At 38.1% G+C, this 20,006-nt stretch overlaps 1 protein-coding gene across 2 annotated transcripts in view; it reads right to left on the bottom strand.

The window, feature by feature from the left end:
• CDKAL1 (CDKAL1 threonylcarbamoyladenosine tRNA methylthiotransferase) overlaps positions 1–20,006 on the bottom strand; it is a 307,006-nt gene that overhangs the window by 160,682 nt on the left and 126,318 nt on the right. For both annotated transcript variants that reach the window (XM_083359500.1, XM_083359501.1), the window contains one exon: positions 18,074–18,177. In XM_083359500.1, coding sequence (XP_083215626.1) covers positions 18,074–18,177 — 104 coding nt within the window. The remainder of the gene's footprint in view (positions 1–18,073; positions 18,178–20,006) is intronic.

Here is a 20,006-nt window from a genome sequence, read left to right as displayed (position 1 = left end):
CAGTGGCTTCCATGCCCAAAGTAGCATTAGAACTGCTCCTGATCCAGCATCTTAATCAGTTTGTTGGTCCTCAATTAATATCCATACATTAATGCAATACACTGGGACCAAATGCTTTTAGGAGGGACACCAATACAGTTGTTAATACATTATATTCTCTTCTATTGGAACAGTTATTAATAGTCATTGGTCTAGTGCAGGGGTAGGGAACCTTGGCTCTTTTATGACTTGTGGACTTCAACTCCCAGAATTCCTGAGTCAGCATGGCTGGTTCAGGAATTCTGGGTATTGAAGTCCAGAAGTCATAAAAGAGCCAAGGTTCCCCACCCCGGGTCTAGCGATTAAGCACCAGACTAGAAACTGAGAGAATGTAAGTTCTAGTCCCACCTTAGCCATGATAGCCAGATGGGGGACCTTGGGCCAGTCACTCTCTCTCAGCCCAATCCACCTCACAGGTTTGTTGCTGTGAAAATAGGACAAGGAAGGTGTGTTGGATATGTTCACCACATTGAGCTGTTTGTAAAAATAATAGAAGTGGGATATAAATAAATAAATAAATACATTCACACCATTTGTCCTGTTGAGCTGCAGGGTCTGTAATTCATAGGGCAAAGCTATCAATGAATAATGCAGCAAAGAGTTTGTTCTTCAGCCAGCTTGTTATCGAGTTGGATGCCACTGAGGGCTGAGTGGGAGTGACTGACACAAGGCCACCCAGCCAGCTTCTCGGTCTCTTGTTCTTAGTCAAACACCATAGCACTATGATGGCTCTTAATGAATTCACATTAATGCAGTATTAATAATAAATTCTTGTGTTACTGAGTGGCATATGTTGAAATAATTGGGTAAGTCCGTTATCACACATCTTGGCAGGTATTATTTTTCACGTTCCTTCAAATAAGAAATCACAATATTAAAAATTATAAATTGCATTATGATCAAATCTAAGGGTGTTATGAATCAACATGGTCCCAAACATATCTTTGCTAGTGCATATTACTACATTTTATATATATTTTTAATTTGTAAATAGTTTATTTAAATTTTTAAATAAAAACCTATTTTTCACTTTGGGTCAGAGAATGTTTAGTGAAAAATATTTTCCTACTTAAATCATACCACTTATGTTAAAAGGAAAATGTTTTTTGATTTGAACTGGTAACTTTACTGACATATCCATTCAGTTTTTCTAGCAATACTTCAAGAGTGATTTGCCACAAGCTTTGGGAGAATGTTGTTGTTTTATTTCCCAGTACAGTCTACAACCTGGTATTCTCTGGAGATCTCTCATCCATGTATTAAGCAGACCTGACCCTGCTTAACTTCCACCCCATGCAATATCAGCAAGATTTACCTGGAGATGGTGAATATGACTTGGTGATCCACTGTATTTTGGGATAACTATGATTTACACTGGAAGAAAGATACTTATTGCAGATTCAGGCTAGCAACTTAAAGAGTAAAGCAAGACACAGCACTGAAATCAGTTTAAAGATTTTTCCTGGAAAAGGGACATGGACAGACTTTTTTTTAGGAAGTATACATAACTTACACAGTTTATGACCTTCAGAGTGAAATGCAGCTACCACAGTTATCAGTCTACCTTTGCTGGGTTAGGCTGGTCTACTCTTATGGAGATGCACTGGAAACTGTTTTATACCTGAATTATTTGGATAATTTATATTCAAGGTATTTTAAAATAGCAATCTGGGATTGCCTGGTTTTGTGATTTTGTTTTGCTTTTGTGATATGGTAAGATTACATGGATGTGACAGATGAAAAACAAGATTAAGGTCATTAGATTTTAGAGGCTGAGAAGAATAAACTTTTAAGATTTTTCATTTTTTCTCTCAATTAGTTATTGCTGCTTATGGCATTATAAATGTCCCAGCTACTTCCTTAACAGGTACAGTTCTCTAAACCGTTTTTGCAATTGGTGTAGATTCAATGGGTTAGAAATGTTAACCACATCCTCATAACCTTTCTTTCATGCTGTCTGTATTTCTGCAGTGAATTCTAAATATATCACATTTGTGAAGACTGAGGTTTATCTGCAGGTAAGGCAGATATAGCAGGTAAGTCACAGCAAGCAGCCTAACCAGGAAGCTGGTTTTTTTCCCCCTTCAATGCACTTAAATTTTTATTTGGCTCCATAATTATATATATGTGAAACAAATGAAGAGACTCCCTCTTCTGAGGAATGTTAAACTATCATTTCTTCCTCCCCTACTTCCTTCTTCCATTAATACAATCTGAAAAAGATATATTGAAGTTATTGATCTGATCACAATGCTGAGATTTTCTGTAAATATTCACTATCAGGTGAGGAAGTGTAACGGAAACCACAGAAACGTTTCCGAAGTAGTGCCTCAAGGCAGCCCAATCAAAGATCATTTATCCCTGAACATAACATTTACAAGAACAGTTACAAGACCCAGACTTTCTAAGAGTCTCTGCACAAACGCAAGATGCAGCACTGTGGTACAATGATGGACAAGGCTAAATATAATTAGTCATCTTTGCAGTTCAGATAAAATACAGACACAGGCCTAATACCTAACAGCCTTGTTGCCTTCATAATTTCTATTAGGGCTGAGTGGGCGGGTGATATTCAGAAAAAATCTGGATTAGCAGAGAACTGAATGAGAAAAATAGCTCTATTCAGTAGCTCTCCCTTCATATGTGATCTCTCGGATGGGTCCTACATATATGAAGCCCTGGGTTTCATTACTGTGTAGCATTGTGATCACACAGATCAGTCCCTTTCAGTTTCCTGCAACTTCACAGTTCAACCACTTTTGGGAGCTGGATATTTTCTCTGTTTCTAAAACAAGGCATATGCTTCATAGGGAAGAGAGTGAGAGGCATTAGCAGGCAAATTATTTGTCCGCCTAAAAGATGCCAAGTGAGCTCCATAACAATGACATCACCCTCATTTTGCCAGCGACAATGGCACTAACAAGAGGATATAATCAACAAACCACACAGTTAGACTAGCAAGGGCAGGTGCAATGCCCCCCCCCATATATTTTTTTGCTACAAGTAAGTCAACATTCGTTTCCAGCACAAAAGTATTCCTTTCATTACAATGTTAAGCAGAAGTTGGCTTCCAGAAGGCGCTGCAGCTGCTGTTGCCACTTCTGCAGATGCTTTCATTAATTTTATCAAGGACACACTGAACTAAGTGCTTATTCAGCACAATGGCTCCTTGGAAGCAGCTGGAGACATAAAAACAAACTCTTTGGAAAGCGCTACAACTAAATGCAACATGTACATTAAAAGAAATGAAAGAAAGCAAAGCTGGAATGTCTTAAAAATTGAAATGCAAAGTCTAATAAAAGCAAGAGAAGCCAAGGTTGCAATTTCATGGTTTGAAAGGGTCATAAAGAATAGTGTCATGTGACTGTGTTGCTGAATGATGGTAGTTCTGGTAGCCCCATTTGCGGTTCTTAAGAGAGGATTCTCCAGGACATTAAACAAGGACCTCACATAACCATGATTTCCTGGCACTTTCTCCACTGTAGGAGGTGATGGGGGGGAGAGGAGGAGGGAACATTGAAAATTGAATAGAACTGGTAGATTCAGCTGTTACTACAAATCAGTTATAGGTACCGCAGCATTCCTCAGCTAATCATGCCAAGAGTAGGGACAGTTCCTGGCAGGAAGTGATTAGTTTAACGTATTGGAGGATAATATTAATATGAATGAGTAATTGGGAGAGGTAAAACAATTTCTTTTTCTTTATCACATATGTTCACGTTATTTTTTTTTACATCTTAATATACCAATTTTAGAAAAAAGGAAAACAAAGAAAAAAAAACCCAAATCATGAACTGAGAATGATTATTAAGCAATGGAAGCACTAGCCTCTAAGAAACAAAATATATTTTGCATGTTGATTAGCTCAATTCAAAAAAATCACACCATTCAGCGTTAGGACTCCCAAGAGCAGCGTAGTAGCCTAGTGAGGAAGATGCTTGTCTTCCACTAGGAAGGTTGAGAGCTCAATCCTAAGTAGCAGATATTTATCTCTTAAGGGCACAAAGAAAAAAAATCTGCTACCAACCTGCATGGTGTCAGGAAGGGCATCTGGCCAGCAAATGCTCAGCTCCATCCAGTCACCTGGCTCTACCCCAAATTAAGGGATTACAGGGTTATAAAAAGGGAGTGGGTGAGTACATGAATGGACAAACCAACTTCATGAAGATAGTTATACATTACATAGAGTTCTTGACTTACAACCATTTGTTTGACGACGGTTTGAAGATATGATGGCCTTGGAAAAAGTGCCTGATAACCCATTCTTGAAGTTAGGACTGACACCATCCTCACAATCACAACTACAATTTCAGCAGTTGGCAACTGACTCACATTTATGGCAACTGCAGCACCTAGTAGTCAAATTATTGCAATATGCAACTTTCCCACTCAGCCTCCAACAAGCAAAGTCAATTGCAGAAGCTGGGTTTGCTTAATAATCATGTGATTTGTGTAATGACCAGGACGATGGTTCTAAAGTTGGGTCTGGTCACATAATGACTTGCTTAATGACTACATCATTTAGCAACCAAAATTCTGGTCCAATTGTGATCATAAGTCAAGGACTACCTACTTCATTCATTTTAGAAAGTCTAGGTTCAGATTACAATCCCAGAATATAAATAACCTTTACTACTGCTAATGTGGCAGATGTATAAATCACAGGCTAGTTTAGTACTTAGCTTAGTTTCATGAAAATCACTCCCAGGGGTCTTCAAACTTGGCAACTTTAAGACTGGCTGACGAATTCTGGGAGTTGAAGTCCACAAGCCTTAAAGTTGCCAAGTTTGGAGACCCCTAGTATAGATCATTCTCCCTTTGCATACACTTTAGTTCATATCTATAGTTTAATTAATCTCAATTACTTCACAAACCAGTGTGTGGCAATATTTTAGTATTTTGATGCTGAAGAGAACTAATAATTCTATATAAACTTCCAGCATCTTGAAAAACACACTAGCGGATGACAATTATTTTTCTGAAGTTCCTGTTTTCACCTCCCTTCAGTAATACATCCAGTAAAAGCAGACTGGTGAATTGCAGTTGAAGCTGCTTCCTCATATTCCCACTAGTGTGATCCTTAAACTGGAGAAACAGCAAAGCAAAATCCAGAAATAATCTTATTGATAACATGGTCCACCACTATATGAGATCCAGTCTTCTCCAAACTCATTTTCTCTTCTGAGTTCATGCATGTTTGACAGATATATTACTCACAAATACTATTTTTCATCTTTATTTTTTAATAGTTTCCACCTGGAACAGCTGCCTGGGATGCCAATTTCTTTTTTTTTCCTCACCAGTCTTTTGTAAATATTTGAAATAGCTATTTATTAACAGTTGCACGTTTATTCAGCACCGCTGTTCAGCTTGTGAACTGGAATTAGCTTTTATGCCTCATTCCTCCCTTCCATCCCTCTTTGGCTGAGCCGGGAAAGCCTCCTGCTTAGGATCAATCTGTCAAGATTAAAATTATGCTCCAGCTGAGACCTAATCAAAGGCGTCCTACCCGGTTTGCAAATAAACCAGAAACAAGAGTGGATTTTCCCCCTCCTCTGGGGCACTTGATCTGTGAGTAAAAGCCAACTAAGCATTTTACAACTTTTTTTGTATGAATGGCAATACTGCCTATCAACATCCCTCAAATCAAAAGGCTATATTCGCCATCGATGATATGTGCATAATAGTATTTTATATATAAAGGACTAACTGCAAAATCTCATCCAACACTACATGGATCAGAATTTAATCATAGGTTCCCTTTCATTTTTATTATCTCCCATGTGGCTTTCAGCTCTTATTGCATTTTATAAACCTAACCATTTTTATTTTGCGGGCTGCTACAGTGGATGGACTCTGAACATACTAGTCTTCACTTAACAACAGTAATTGGGACCACAATTTCTGTTATTAAATAATGCAGTTGTACAGCACACATCACATGACCGCATCGCTTAGTGATAGCAATCCTAGCAGTCCCTATAGCCATTGTTAAGCAAGGATCAGAGGTCATTAAACGAGGACCTCACCTGATGGGACTTGTAACTTCCTGCCAGCTTCCAACAAGCAAAGACAATGGGGAAGCCAGCAGGAAGCTGTAAGTCCTGATCACAACAAGCTTTACCTTGAATTGAATTGAATTGAATTGATTAAATTTATATACCTTAGGCATCTCTCAAGCAGGCCAGCAGGGAAGTGGGGTTTTGTGGCATGGCGGGATGCTCAGTGTGAGTGTGGCAAGGCTGGGGGTAGGCAATATGGTGTGAGTGCAACTATATGAACAGCACCTGCTTGCTCCAGGCCCACACTTGGCTGGCTGCTGGGGACCCCTCAACAGAAAAAAAGTCACGAGTGGGAGTGACTTACCAGAGCAACTTTTTGACTTTCCCTGTCAGTTTCCCCACTGACTTTGCTTGTGTGAAGCTGGCAGAAAAGATGGCAAGTGGTGATCATGTGACCACGGGACATTGTAACCATTGTAAATGCAAGCTGGATGTCAAAGGGGATTATTTCTTATTGAGAGGAGGAAAAAAGCTGATTAACATTTAACACTTTCCTTTGAAATTCAAAAATAGAAACATTAAGTGCAGATTTTTTAAAAAAAAAATCAAGCAAGCAAGCAATGAATAAGAAACAGGCAGCAGATTCTGACAGCAGGTAGGTACCTCACAGGATAATATTCAAGTAGGAGCAATCCCAGAATCAGGTAGAAAGCACTGAAAAAAAGTTTATAAATGGCACGATCAAAGGCCCCAGGCTAATTAAGCTGAGGAACGGTAAAATAAATCAGAAATAAAGCGAACATAAACATACCCAAGTTAATGTAGTAATTAAGACCCCAGGTTAGAAACCAGGAGACTGTGAGCTCTGCCTTAGGCATGAAAGCTGGCTTGGTGACTTTGGGCCAGTCATTCCTCTCAGCCCAACTCACCTCAGAGAATTGTTGAAGTGGGGAAAATAGGCTCTCCACCTTGAATAATTTATAAGCAATAAAAGTGGGATTAAAAAATATCTAATGAATGAATTCAAAACAACTGAAGGAAAAAAAGGAAAATTAAAATGGATAAAAACAACACTGCACATACTGTAAAACTCTTCCTTAGTGTCTCTACTACTTCACTGAACCGAACCACAGGTAGATGCTGAACAAGGATACATGATATTGTGTGTATAGGAGCAGTTTAGAATAGAGATAGTAACTTGGTGATATCATAAAATGGAGGGAAGTTTTGGCCTGTTTGGGCAGTGTGATGGGCATAGAATAAATGCTTCGGGCATAGGGAAGGCACCTGTTTTAGCTTAATCACACACATAACCCCCAAAATCATAGTACCAAAAATAGCTGTATAAATAGGTTAAGAGATTGGTCCTATTCCTTATGTACGTATACATTCTCCTTTGATTAGAATCACACTACTGCTAGTTGAGATAAGTAAGAATCAATTAATTTGTTACAGTGTGCAATCAAACAATGCTTCAATCAATGCAGGTTAAGACTGCTTTTTTCTCAATATTTTAGGTTTTGACCCATTCCAGGAATTTGAGAAAGATAGCCTTTCCCTATTGCTAAAGAGAAAATGTCAGTTCTCCACCAAATTAATTTGCTTTGGTATCTACTGGTCATAACAGTACTCAGGACTGCCCACGTGGAGACAAAACAGAGCAAAGAATATGTTCACATTTACTGCAAAAGGACATTTTTCAGACTTCAGAAATAGTTCAAAGACAGTTAACAGTAACACAGAGTAGCTTTTTGTACAACTAATTAGATCTGACTAGAATCCCAATTTCTGTTGAGACAGTTTAGTGAATCAGATGCCACAGAAGCTATGTTGCATACTGTCAGACACAGCTTTTATTTGTAATGCTGTCTGCATAGTTGTCCATATAATGGTAATGTTTTGTTTAGGCTATGGCAATTCACGAAGCATGGGTAAGAATTTGAAGGCAGTTCAGAAACTGCAGTTAATCTAAAATACAATGGCATACATTTTAACTGGATCTGATAATATGGAATATAGTATGCCACAGTCACCTGCCTCACTGCACGACCTCTGTAGGTGTCAAACACTAAATAAAATCCAGTTCATTTTCAAGTATTGTGCAGTAACCTTTTAAAAACTGGGACCAGGGTAAATCCTGTCCCATGAACTTGCCTGGTTACCAAGGTGCAAGCAAAAACTCTTTGTATCCCTTTGACAGCTAAGACAGAGGTGGCAACCAGAGTCAGCTGCAGGATGAATATACCTCCCCTAGCTTCATTTTGATGTACAGTTTTATTAACGACCCTGATCTTCATCTTATTACTCAATTTGGAAATACCTATTAGAGCAGGCATGTCAAACACAAGGCCCGGGGGCCAGATCCGGCCCTTGAAGTGGTTTCATGTGGCCCGTGAAGCCATCCTGGAAACAGTGAGGGAACGGCCCCCACTGTCTTGGCCCTGGCCCAGAGACCCTCCTTCTGCCAGAGACCCTCAGATCTGTCCCACTCCTGCCCAGGCCCCCATAGGCACCCTTGATGTAGAGCTGGCCATGCCCACCCAGTAGGCCATATGCACTCTAGCCACGCCCACCCAATAGGCCATGCCCACCCTGGCCATACCCACCTGGCCCCTTGAGGGCAACTGCAATGCTGATGCGGCCCTCAATGAAATTGAGTTTGACACCCCTGTATTAGAGAATCTCTGTGCCTAATGTGCTATAGGATTACCAATACATATCTATTTTCATTATTTATTATGCACAGAAATGTTTGCATTGTTGAATTGTAGATTTTTCCTTGGTCTTATGTGTAGAAAATGAGTAAATTGTTACTGAAAAAGGGGGAAAGACAATTCCATGGCCAAATTTAAAAAGCCCTGGAGGAGGAGTAGAACAGAAATCATATGGAAGTATCCATTGAAACAGCAGATAAAAGAGTTAACATTCCAACTTTGTTCAATTCAGCATGAGTAATCTTTGTCATTCGTGACATTAATTCATCCATCTGGAGACCTTCCTCATGTGGAGATCAATTCCCAGAATTCCCAGCAATAGCTCTGAAGGCTACCAATTCTGGGTATTGAGAAAAAGGACCCAGGCTGTGGACCACTGTTCTATGTTACAATATCTTTCATTAATATTGTAATAAAGCTTTTAACATTTCTCTCACAAATGGAATGGAATGGAAAATTGGCTTCCCAGGAAACTGAGTCTAAGGAGCAAGATTTTGTTCCACTTCATGGTCTGCCATACATTAGATCAGTGTTTCTTGGTAATTTGACGATGTGTGAACTTCAACTCTCAGAATTCCCCAACCAGCATAGATAAACAAATGTAGGTTTAATCCCTATTCTAAGTTGTATTCCAAAGCAGCAGCACTAGAATTACTCCTTTTTTCTGTTTTTAGACTGGATTTTCTTGCACATGATGCCAAGTGACTATGTTCCTCATCTGGAAAAAGACTGAAGCTCAAATGCAACTGATATGACATTAACATATTTATGGAACAGCCGACATGAATAGGGTAGCTATGCTGTTGTTTAATCACTATGTTGCGCCTGACTCTCTGGACCACAGCATGCCAAACTCCCCTGTCCTCCAGTATCTTCCTGAGCCTGCCAAAACCCATGCCCACTATGTCAATGGCACTATCTAACAACCTCATCCTTTGCTGTCCCCTTGTCCTTTTGCCTTCAGTCTTTCCCAACATCAGGATCTTTTTCAATGAATCCTCTATTCTCATTTAGTGGTTGAAGAAATAAAGCTTCAACTTTAGTATCAGTCCTTCCAAAGAAAAGTCAGGGTTGATTTCCTCAGTATTACTATAAGGAACCGTAATGATAATATATAAGTTCTATTGATCAGGGAGAATAGCAAAAACCTAAGTCTTATTTATTATATTCAAATTAAACTTACAAGTCTGTTTTACTTACATAAACACATATTCAATTGATCTGTTTAATCTCCATTCATTATTGTCTTACTGGGAATTTTCAGTATATTAGAGACAGTGTTTGGAAGACCCTGGATCCATGTGTGGGAGGAATCCAGAGAAAGAAATATTTTGGGGAATATTAAAAAGGCAGAAAAGGATCTTAAAGGCAAAAAAGCAAGCCCAGTTTTTCTTAGTAGTCCAAGCAGAAACTCAGCAGAAACTAGCTTTTAGAAATGCAGATGTAATTATCCATTCAGGAAGGTTGGAGCCAGGAAGCTAGAAGAAATAGATGAGATTAGGAAGACAAAGATCTCTAAAAACTACATACCCCACCCAAACTCTAAAAGACATGACTTTTGGGCACATAATAGGATTAACCCACCAATACTAAAAGGGCACACTCAGACTCAGGTCAAAGCACACGACACAGGAAATACAAAGCCTCAAACAAAAACAGGAAAACAACCTCAAGAGCCCCAGAAGGTATAAAAAACCACCACTCCCAGAAATATGTGGTCAGTTTTCCCAGAGACACGCTTCTGTCTGGCTCTGCTCTTTAGTAAACTACAACCTCCTTTCTAAAGAGGTCTCCATTTTGTTTATCCCCAGCTTGGACTGGACCCTGATGAAGATTTTTCTTTCAATAGATGCTTGATTTGTTTCAGGTTTCTGATGTAATTTTCTGTGCTTTCAGCTTGCTTATTCTCCACAGCAATAAACCTAAAATCTAAAACTTTTTTGGGGAAAACTAAAGCTTTCATAAATTCATACCTCTTTCTTACTGATAGATGGATATTGACAGAGAAGGTTTTGGCAATATGCTTGGATGGCTTTCTACTAAATACTATTGACAAAAAAGCCAACCATAGGTAGCAAAAAACTGACAGCTTTCCCAAACTCAAAGAGAAGTATTTTAGACTCTAAAATGACTAAGAATTATGGAATGAGAGAAATGATACAAATCTAGTTTTAGTAATGTGCAGTTAAAGCTACAATACATTGAAAAAACTGGTTGCCAAAGGAAAAAGTTTATTTTCCAATTCTCTACAATAGGGTCTCCAAACTACGTTCTGCAGGCTACATCAACATTCCGGAAGGTTCCTTCTGGCGTCTCAGCTCCTCCCATGTGCCAACTGTCTCAGGGCTGGCCAGACTAAGAAGAGGAAGCCGGCTACAGAGCCACATCCTTTCCCTGCGGGGGGGGGGGGGAACAGGGAGTGATTTTATTGGCTCAGTTTTAAAACTGATTTTTCCCCCAGCCCTTGAATGTTTATATAATATTCAATGTGCCCCTCAGACTGAAAAATTTGGAGACCCCCCGCTCTACAAAAAAGGGCAGTTGAGAATGCAACTTATTATAAAATCATTCTTTCCTATTCATTATTTCTTTATTAAGAACAACTTATTAAAAATAAACCAAGAATAATATACTTGAGATTTTTTTTTACCACAAACTAGAGCATTTTCTACGTTAGATATAGACAGACTATAAACTAGACAGGGGAAAAAACTATCTGACAAATAAAAAGACATTCTCAAGCAATATTCCTCTTGGTGACTATCTTATATACAGTAATTTTCCACAATATAAACAGGAATTCTTCATAAAATCCAGAAGCAAGCCTCAGATTCTCATCTATGCTTCTGGGAAGAATTTATTATGGTTAACTGATGAGCAATTCTTTTTAAAAAATATTTATCTTTATGATTGTTGTGGGCACTCAGCATCACAGAGCATCAATTTCTCTTGCTTTTACTCATTAAATCAAGTTATGCCAGCAATGCATTGTGAAGTTCCCGCAGTTTGAGACACAGGGCAATATAAATAAAGGCGTCTAAAGAAGTCACCACAGTCTTGAAAAAAATCACTTTCTTCAGTAACACAATTAATGTATATCTTTTGTCCAATCTCTCATAATAAGGAACTTCTTCAATGAAGATTCTGATCTAATGCATTAGAAGTCATCCCAAACCCAACAGAAGCTAAATATACATTTCTATAGTATTTGGAAGAACTAGGTAAAGGTAAAGGTTCCCCCGCACATGCGTGCTAGTTGTTTCTGACTCTAGGGGCTGGTGCTCATCTCCATTTCAAAGCCGAAGAACCAGCGCTTGTCCAAGGACGTCTCCATGGGCATGTGGCCAGCATGACTAGACGCCAAAGGCGCACGGAACGCTGTTCCCACCGTAGTGGTCCCTATTTTTCTACTTGCATTTTTAGGTGCTTTCGAACTGCTAGGTTGGCAGAAGCTGGGACAAGTAACAGGTGCTCACTCTGCTACACGGCACTCAGGATTCAACCCGCCAAACTGCCGACCTTCTGATCGACAAGCTCAGCATCCTAACCCACTGAGCCACCACGTCCCTCTATTGGAAGAACTACACGCTAATATTTTTGAACCATCTTGTCAATTCAACATTTAAAGCTAATTTATCCTACAAGCTAGAGTTTATCATACACAAGCATTTTGATCCAGCTGAGAATGCCTATAACCAAACATTCACATGTCTGAAATGGTATAGGATTTCATGCTTGAGCAAGGGTTGACTAGAACAGAAGACCTCCAAGGTCCCTTTCAGCTGGGTTATTCTGTTAATTCTGCTGCCGGCATCAAGTTCCCTTCGTCCTGTGCGCTCCCACATGGAGGGCCTTCTCAGGGTGCCGCCGGTAAAAGACTGCCGGTGGATAACACCCAGGGGGAGGGCCTTCTCAGTGGGTGCGCCTGCCCTTTGGAACCAGCTGCCCGTGGAGCTTAGGACTGCCCCTGACCTTCGGTCATTCCGCCGGGACCTGAAGACCTGGCTCTTTGAGCTTTCCAGCCCAGGCTGAGAGTTTTTAAATGGGGTTTTATATTTGTTCAGGGATTAAATTTAATTATTTTAACTGTCTTTAACTTTTGTATTGTATTGATGCTTTTAAATACTTTGTAAACCGCCCTGAGTCCTATGGGAAAAGGGTGGTATATAAATTCAATAAACTAAACTAAACTAAACTAATTCTTTGGGGTCAGCTGGAAGATACATATTGCAGAAAAATTGGTGCAAAGAGTCCACTGTGGGTGACTGGGTCTTGCTTGCCATGTTATCTGACACTTCTCTTGTCTTTTGGACTCCCATAAAGTTTGTCACTTGCTACCTGTGCATTTGATCATTGTCCCTCCTGGATTCTTTGTGGGGAGGAGTGGAACAAATCTGATCTGGGAAACACCACAAATGATTTAACTTTGACATGGTGTGAGAAAAACTGGTGAAGTATCATTGAAAAGAATCAATTCCTAATTAGACTAATCCAAAGCAGCAAACTTTAACATGGGGGATGGAAACATGCAGGAAAAGGTCAACAAACCTATTTAAAGGTACCAAGATGAAAATAAACTGAAACCAAGAAAAAACCTGCCTCTATTCTCTCCAAAATCTTAGGTTCTCTGGGGAAACACTATATGTTCAAGGCAATAATATAAGAAAAATGTGCAAAAATACAATGTGCAAAAACTGAACAAGGGAGCTGATTTTTCAGAGAATTTGGTATACACAAACATTGGATGGAACTCCCTAAACTTTAAGAGTGCTAATAACTGAAGGTTGTTTTTCTGCTACGAAGGCTGCTTTAATCTTCAGCTCTCCAACTGTCTGATTCAATTCAAACACGTGTACCCAGGAATGCCTGGGCGCAGAAGGAGATAGGCTTAGAGTAAGACATTAGCATACATCCTTCTTGCTTATCTGCAAATGAACAGGGACTGCACATGGTATGGTTACCATGGAAAGCTCATCCTGTGCCTTTGTGTTTGTCCTTTACATATCAAGCCTCAATAATTCATCACCAATCCTAAATATGTGGGATTCTTTCAGAATCAAAGTATTAGGCGCATATTTTAAAAACTGCAGTGAAGCTAGATTTTTTGGTAACTAAGGTAAGAGGATTCGAAACAAGAAAGAGCTTACATCTACTAAGCTTTCCTCTGAACCAGAGGATTATTTAAAGTGTTGAACAAAGATTTAAATCTTAAAATATTATTATTTTAGAATCACACTAATAATTCGAAATCCATATTAGGACAATACTGAATTATGTTAATTTGAATTAAAAAAGCCCCCCCCCCCCGATTTTTCTTTTTCAGTCACTTTGTTTGGGATTTGTTATTCCTGTTTTTCCTCAAATAGTAAGAAAATACCTTTGAAATTAGGGTTAGGACCCATTTGAGTTAGTCTTCTAGTGAGGTACATAAGGAAGGCATTACATAGAAACAATGGTTTAAACATGTGGGAATACTCAGAGGCTATTTTCCCTAGCATTAATAACTTGCATAGTAACAAAATGCAAACATACCTTATTTTTAAAAAAATTAACATAACATAACATAAACCCAACCATTTTTAAAAGAAAAATAAGGCATGGAATATTACATTTTTGTACAGTTGCATACAGTAGCCTTTATAAGCTGCTCAACTAATAATAGTTTAAAGACTACAAATATGTTTACTTTTCTTGAAGAGCCATTAGGAAGAATTACATGGGATAATGAAAAAACACCTAATTATTCATGCTGTCCTGAATAGCTTTTAAAATGACAGACTAGTATCAAAATATTTATGTTGGCATTATAGTGTTTCTACATTAGCAGAGTCAGCAACAGATACTGGAACATAAAAAGGGAAGAAACAAAGAAAATACAAAGCTGAACTTCTCAAGAGGATAATTTCCCCTTTAGTTGGTATCTTTCTTCTTTGGGGCTGAAAACGATGAAAAGAAAAAAACATGGAGGAAGGAAGAAAATCTTATTTGCTGCCAAACTAACTGAAGCCATGCATCAAAATCAGGCATAGTGAAAAGTCTGTAAGTACAGATACGTGTGATTTGGTGTATCCACATACTTATATTCCACCCTGCCCCCAAATATACATACACACAACCGAAGACAAGCATAGTGGGAAAACCTTTTGCATGAAGGGAGTTGATTCATATTTTTGTCTTCAATTCATTCCTTTTTGCATCAAAACCCTTTTCTCCCATTCTATTGAAAACCCAGAATTGCTTACTGATATTTAGATGAATGGGTTTATTTTGAATCATGCTGGAGAGAAACTGTATTTGAGCTACAGGCTTGGGAAAAAAAATCACCTGTAAGATGGACTCTTGCATCTTTAAAAACAAATACCTAAACCCTTAAGTTAGAAACACATACAGGATAATTTACTGCACAAACGCTACTTTGAAAGGCAAGTAATGTCTACTATTGTTAGTCTCAAATCATGTTATACATTATTATGCTATATTTTTTACAAACTATTGGTATTGCGCCAACTGCAAACACTACCTCTCAAAAATCTGGTCCTAGTAGGTCATAGATCCTGCAAAGAACCCCTAGGACAAAAGGTTAATTTCAATATTTCTTTTCTCTATGGCCGGCCACAAAATGTTTCAGGAGATTGCAAAGGACTTTAGGGAAGATTAATAAGCCACTTGCCCTCCCATGACCAGAGAGGAATCTATCGAGGAGAACTGAATTCAGAAGATGGAATTCAAGGAAGAATGAAATCTGAATTGTAGCTACCTATTTGCAAGATCAAAAGGAGTTTGGTTACACCTTTTCCAACCAACAAATATTATTAAAGGGATAAACTTTCATGAATTATAGCTAACTTACCGGTAATCAGATGCTATGAGTGGCTAAACTGATGCAGGGTTTTATTCTACCATTCTTACAGGCTGTACATAAAATGTTCTTTTGCCCCTACATAAAGTCCATGGTTTGCTGCTTTATAATATTTTCTCAGTTCTTCTATATCTAAATCAGCTTATTTCAAGAACTCTTTCTTTGGGTTAGGTTTTTTTTTTCTGCTGAGGTTTTTGTTTAATGTTTCTGCTTTCTTATTTTGTACTGAAATGTAGAATACAAATGTCAGATATATGTTTTAAGTAGAAATCACTTGTTAGGAACAGCAGCAGCCTCTTATTCAACTGCTACAAACCCATTTGCATGTGCCAATCAGATCTTCTGTGTTTAATAAATGGAAAATGATATTTATTTATTAAGCAAAGACACTAAAAGGGTTTTAGCAAACACGACAGTAAAAATGGATTGGGGGGATTTAATCAAAAGCAAATACTTGCAAAGAACAAACAACCTCTCTCTGTGTTGACCTTCCTTCCATTATGCCTACCAACATGTCACTTAAAGTCTTAGGGGACTTCAACAAAAGACAGTGAAACAATGTCATGGTACAGAAAGTTGTTTAAAGTTGAGCCAGTTTTTAAAAAAGCCAAAAAAGGACTGCTACTTGTATAAAAACAAAAACTCAAGCAAGTTTTAAACAATACTAGAGAATGAAAAAGCAATATATCAAAGCAAGAGAATAAAGCATTAAATATAACAAATGTTTTCAGGAAATTCCTAATGTAAAATTCCAATAGGAATTAAATCTTGCCCATATTTCTCCAGAAGGAGCAAAAATCAGACACCAAAGGATTTCTTACTGATATTCTATGAGCCCAACCTAACTTCAAATTAAACATTCCTACTTAAAATTAAACATTCCTATATCATCACATGTTGCAATAATTTTACCAGCACGAGTCTTCTGCTTGTCTGCCAAACATAAGCTACGTACTTGGAAATGAAGCTAACTTAAGAAATCTCTTTCTGGGTTCCAACCTTGGGTATATGATCTGTTTGGATCACAATTAAAACAGATCTTGATTGGTAGATTTTCCTGCCTCTTTATGGTTTCCACCTAGGCCAGAAACTAATCACCAAACGCTTTCTTTTCCATGGGCAGGTTTCAGGATATGTACTTCCAGCTGCTACTTTGAGGATATGTACTCCACACATAACCAGCACTGGCATTCCATCTTCTGACAATAGATATCATGTTTGTGTCGAAAAGAGTTTTTAAACTGAAAGCCATTCATTGATACATGGAATACAGGTACTCCTCAACTTACAGCTACAATCAGGGCTGGAATAACAGTTGCTAAGTGATGTGATCACGTCACTGGATTTGATTTCACAACCATTTTACTATGGCCATTAAGTGAATCACCACAGTCATTCAGTGAATCATGTGGTCATTTAAGCTAATCCAACTTCCTTATCGGAAACCATCTGGGAAGAGCACAAACCGCAATCACGTGGCCACGGGACAGTATAATCAGCTGTAAATACGAGCCAGTTGTCAAGTACCCAAATTGTGATCATGTGACCATGGGTGGTGCAATAATCAAAACTCTGAGAATAGGTCATAACTCAACATTTTTTACGGTTCAACTTGGAACCATTGTTTAAACAAACAGCGGAAAGTTGCTGACTACCCATAGTTGAAAATAAATAATACTAGACAACCCTGTGAGCTGTTAGGTTATCCTCTGAGAGGAAAGTAGCATAGTCCAATGTGATCAAAGAAACATTAAATTTTAGGCTGACCAAAAATGTTCACCTCAATGGTGGATGGTCCCAGGTTCATCTAAGAAGAAATGATCTTATACATTATACATAGAAAAATAATTGTTGTGGCAAATGAACTTTAATAATAAGTTTATGTTTAGTTACCTAAAAAGATAATCAGAATGATCATGAGTGGACAAAAACGTAACTTCTGATTTCCTGCTGTCTTCCCCATTGACTTTGCCTGTGGGAAGCTGGCAAGAAGCATTAGAAATCACAATCACTTGACCATGGGGACACTGAAACAGCCACAGCCTTGTGAATAAAAGTAGTCTGAACACCTTGGAAATTTAAGTTCACAAAAGTAATGGGTCCCAGATTTTTTACACATCCTTAAGTTAGCATATTTTAGATGCCTTGATTCAAAAACTGTTGTGGTATAAAGCATGATTTGGCCTAACATGAGAATACAAACGGAGAAACAGGTAAACATAATGAGAGTTTTAGTAGAATATGAATACATATAATTTTCCAGATTTGGAAAAAATCTACAGATTAAAAAAAAACAGCATATATTCTTTAAACATATATATATAGGTGGTACATTTAGTACACCATCATCTATATATTCTGCTGCAATAGATCAAGTTATATCACATTAGTAGACATTTTGAAAAGTAAAATAATTTGTATGTTTAGAATACAATTTTGAACAAACAAATAAAACCTACCTTGAAAGGACTGTTTGCCTCTGTTTACCAGTTCTTCAATAGAATAGCTTGCTAATTCCCCTCGGGCATGCTTAGTTTTGCAATAAGTACATGCATTCAGACACCTGGAGAAAAAGCATATATATTCTTTCATACTTCCACACAAACATCCAGATTATGAAACTTGTTGCTCTGCTCTTGAAAATATATTTATAGACAGTTATTGTTGTTATACACAACAGCACATTATTGATAAATTAATCCTTTCAAAATGAAGTTTAATTAAAGCATATATTGCCTCTCAAAACTGATTTGCTTAATAATTGTGCAAACTAGGATATTTTGTCATCTTTGTGCTACTCAATCATTTTTTGCATGGCAGATAATTTAAAATTAGCCCAGAGTTGCAAAAATCTGATCAAGCACTTAATGGCAGAAGAGGTTAACATTTTTTGATCTTTGTAGGTCTAGTGGCCATCTGGATTTCTGCCTCCCAGATCAGAAGATCCTAGACTTGGAGTAAAAATAGAATAACAATAGTAAAGCTAAAATAAATATTTTATATTTCTTTAAACAGTCTGTTTCATAGGATATTAACTTATAATTAGTCAGTGCTAAATATGTGTAGTCAACTGCCTAAGGACTTTAAGTACTGTATGAGGCAGAACAAGTAATAGAGGCTAAAAATAGTTTTAACATGCTGTATAGACAAAAATAAAGTATCTTCTATTTAAATCAACTTCCAATGCCAATGTAATTCTTACCAACAAGCACAAGTCCTATAGTTTCAAAAAATGTGATTAGAAATTTCAAATGTCAAAATGTTTGCGTGTACGTGCTTTAATAAAATTAGAAAACAGTGAAGATGAATCACTGAAGTCTAATAGGAGCATAGATCTAATAAGAAGGAAATGAGCAAATTAAGAGGCAATGAAACTGCATTATACCTCGCTGCTTAAAGATGAGTTGGTTTTGAGCATTTTATTTCTAGCCCAGTTTCATTATCATTATTAGTTATCAAAGTTGACTGGAATAGTGGGGATATAATAATGCAAAACAGAAACATTTATTTTCACAGTTCTGATTTATGTTTTACTTTCTTCTGTACTTTAAAAGCATTATGGATATAGGATTGGCTCAACCAGGAGTGGGCAGCTATAGCAACTTTACGAACTGTGGACTTCAACCATGCTGGCTCAGGAATTCTGGGAGCTGAAGTCCACAATCATAAACTTGCCATAGTTGTCCATCCCTGGGCTCAACTTTGTTGTCTCAATCAGCTGGAGACGTAACACTTGACTACTGCCAAGACTGTGAATAAAATCCTCTGAATTCTCCCTCCTTGTAATGTTAAAAGAAGCAGGGAAAAGCCTTCCTGGCCCCTTTCTTTCAGAAGCCAAAGTTACAAGTGGGCTTTTCTGCTGGATGTTATAGTGAAAACAGAAGTTATATTTAATGTCTCTTTCAAATCATCATCAAACTATTACTCGGCAACCCTGTCCTAAAAGGAAATAACAGAAACACAGAATTAGAAGTGACCTTGGAGGTTTTTAGTCCAAACCCCTGCTCAAGCAGGAAACCATATACTATTTCAGACAAATGGTTGTCCAATCTCTTCTTTAAAATGTCCAGTGTTGGAACACCAACAACTTCTGGAGGCAAGTCGTTCCACTGATTAATTGTTCTGTCAGGAAAGTTCTCTTTGATTCTAGGTGGATTCTCTCCTTTTTTTTTTTTTTTATATTGAAAAGTTTTAAAATACAATTTTCCTTTGAAAAACCCCCCTTCCCCCTCCCTCCTCCCCTCCCTACCTCCCCCCTATCTCCCCCCCTCCCCCTCTCCCTCCTCCCTCCCGCCTCCCACCCCTCTACTTCCCCTCCTCCCCCCCTCCCCCCCCCGACTTCCCAGAGCAAAATACAAGGTATATATCTAAAAAGCAATCATAAACAATCAT

The sequence above is a fragment of the Vipera ursinii genome (genome assembly GCF_947247035.1).
Source record: "Vipera ursinii genome assembly, chromosome: 3".
NCBI classification, from domain to species: domain Eukaryota; kingdom Metazoa; phylum Chordata; class Lepidosauria; order Squamata; family Viperidae; genus Vipera; species Vipera ursinii.
Note: the sequence above shows the minus strand (reverse complement) of the source record. Positions and strands in the feature narration are given on the sequence as shown.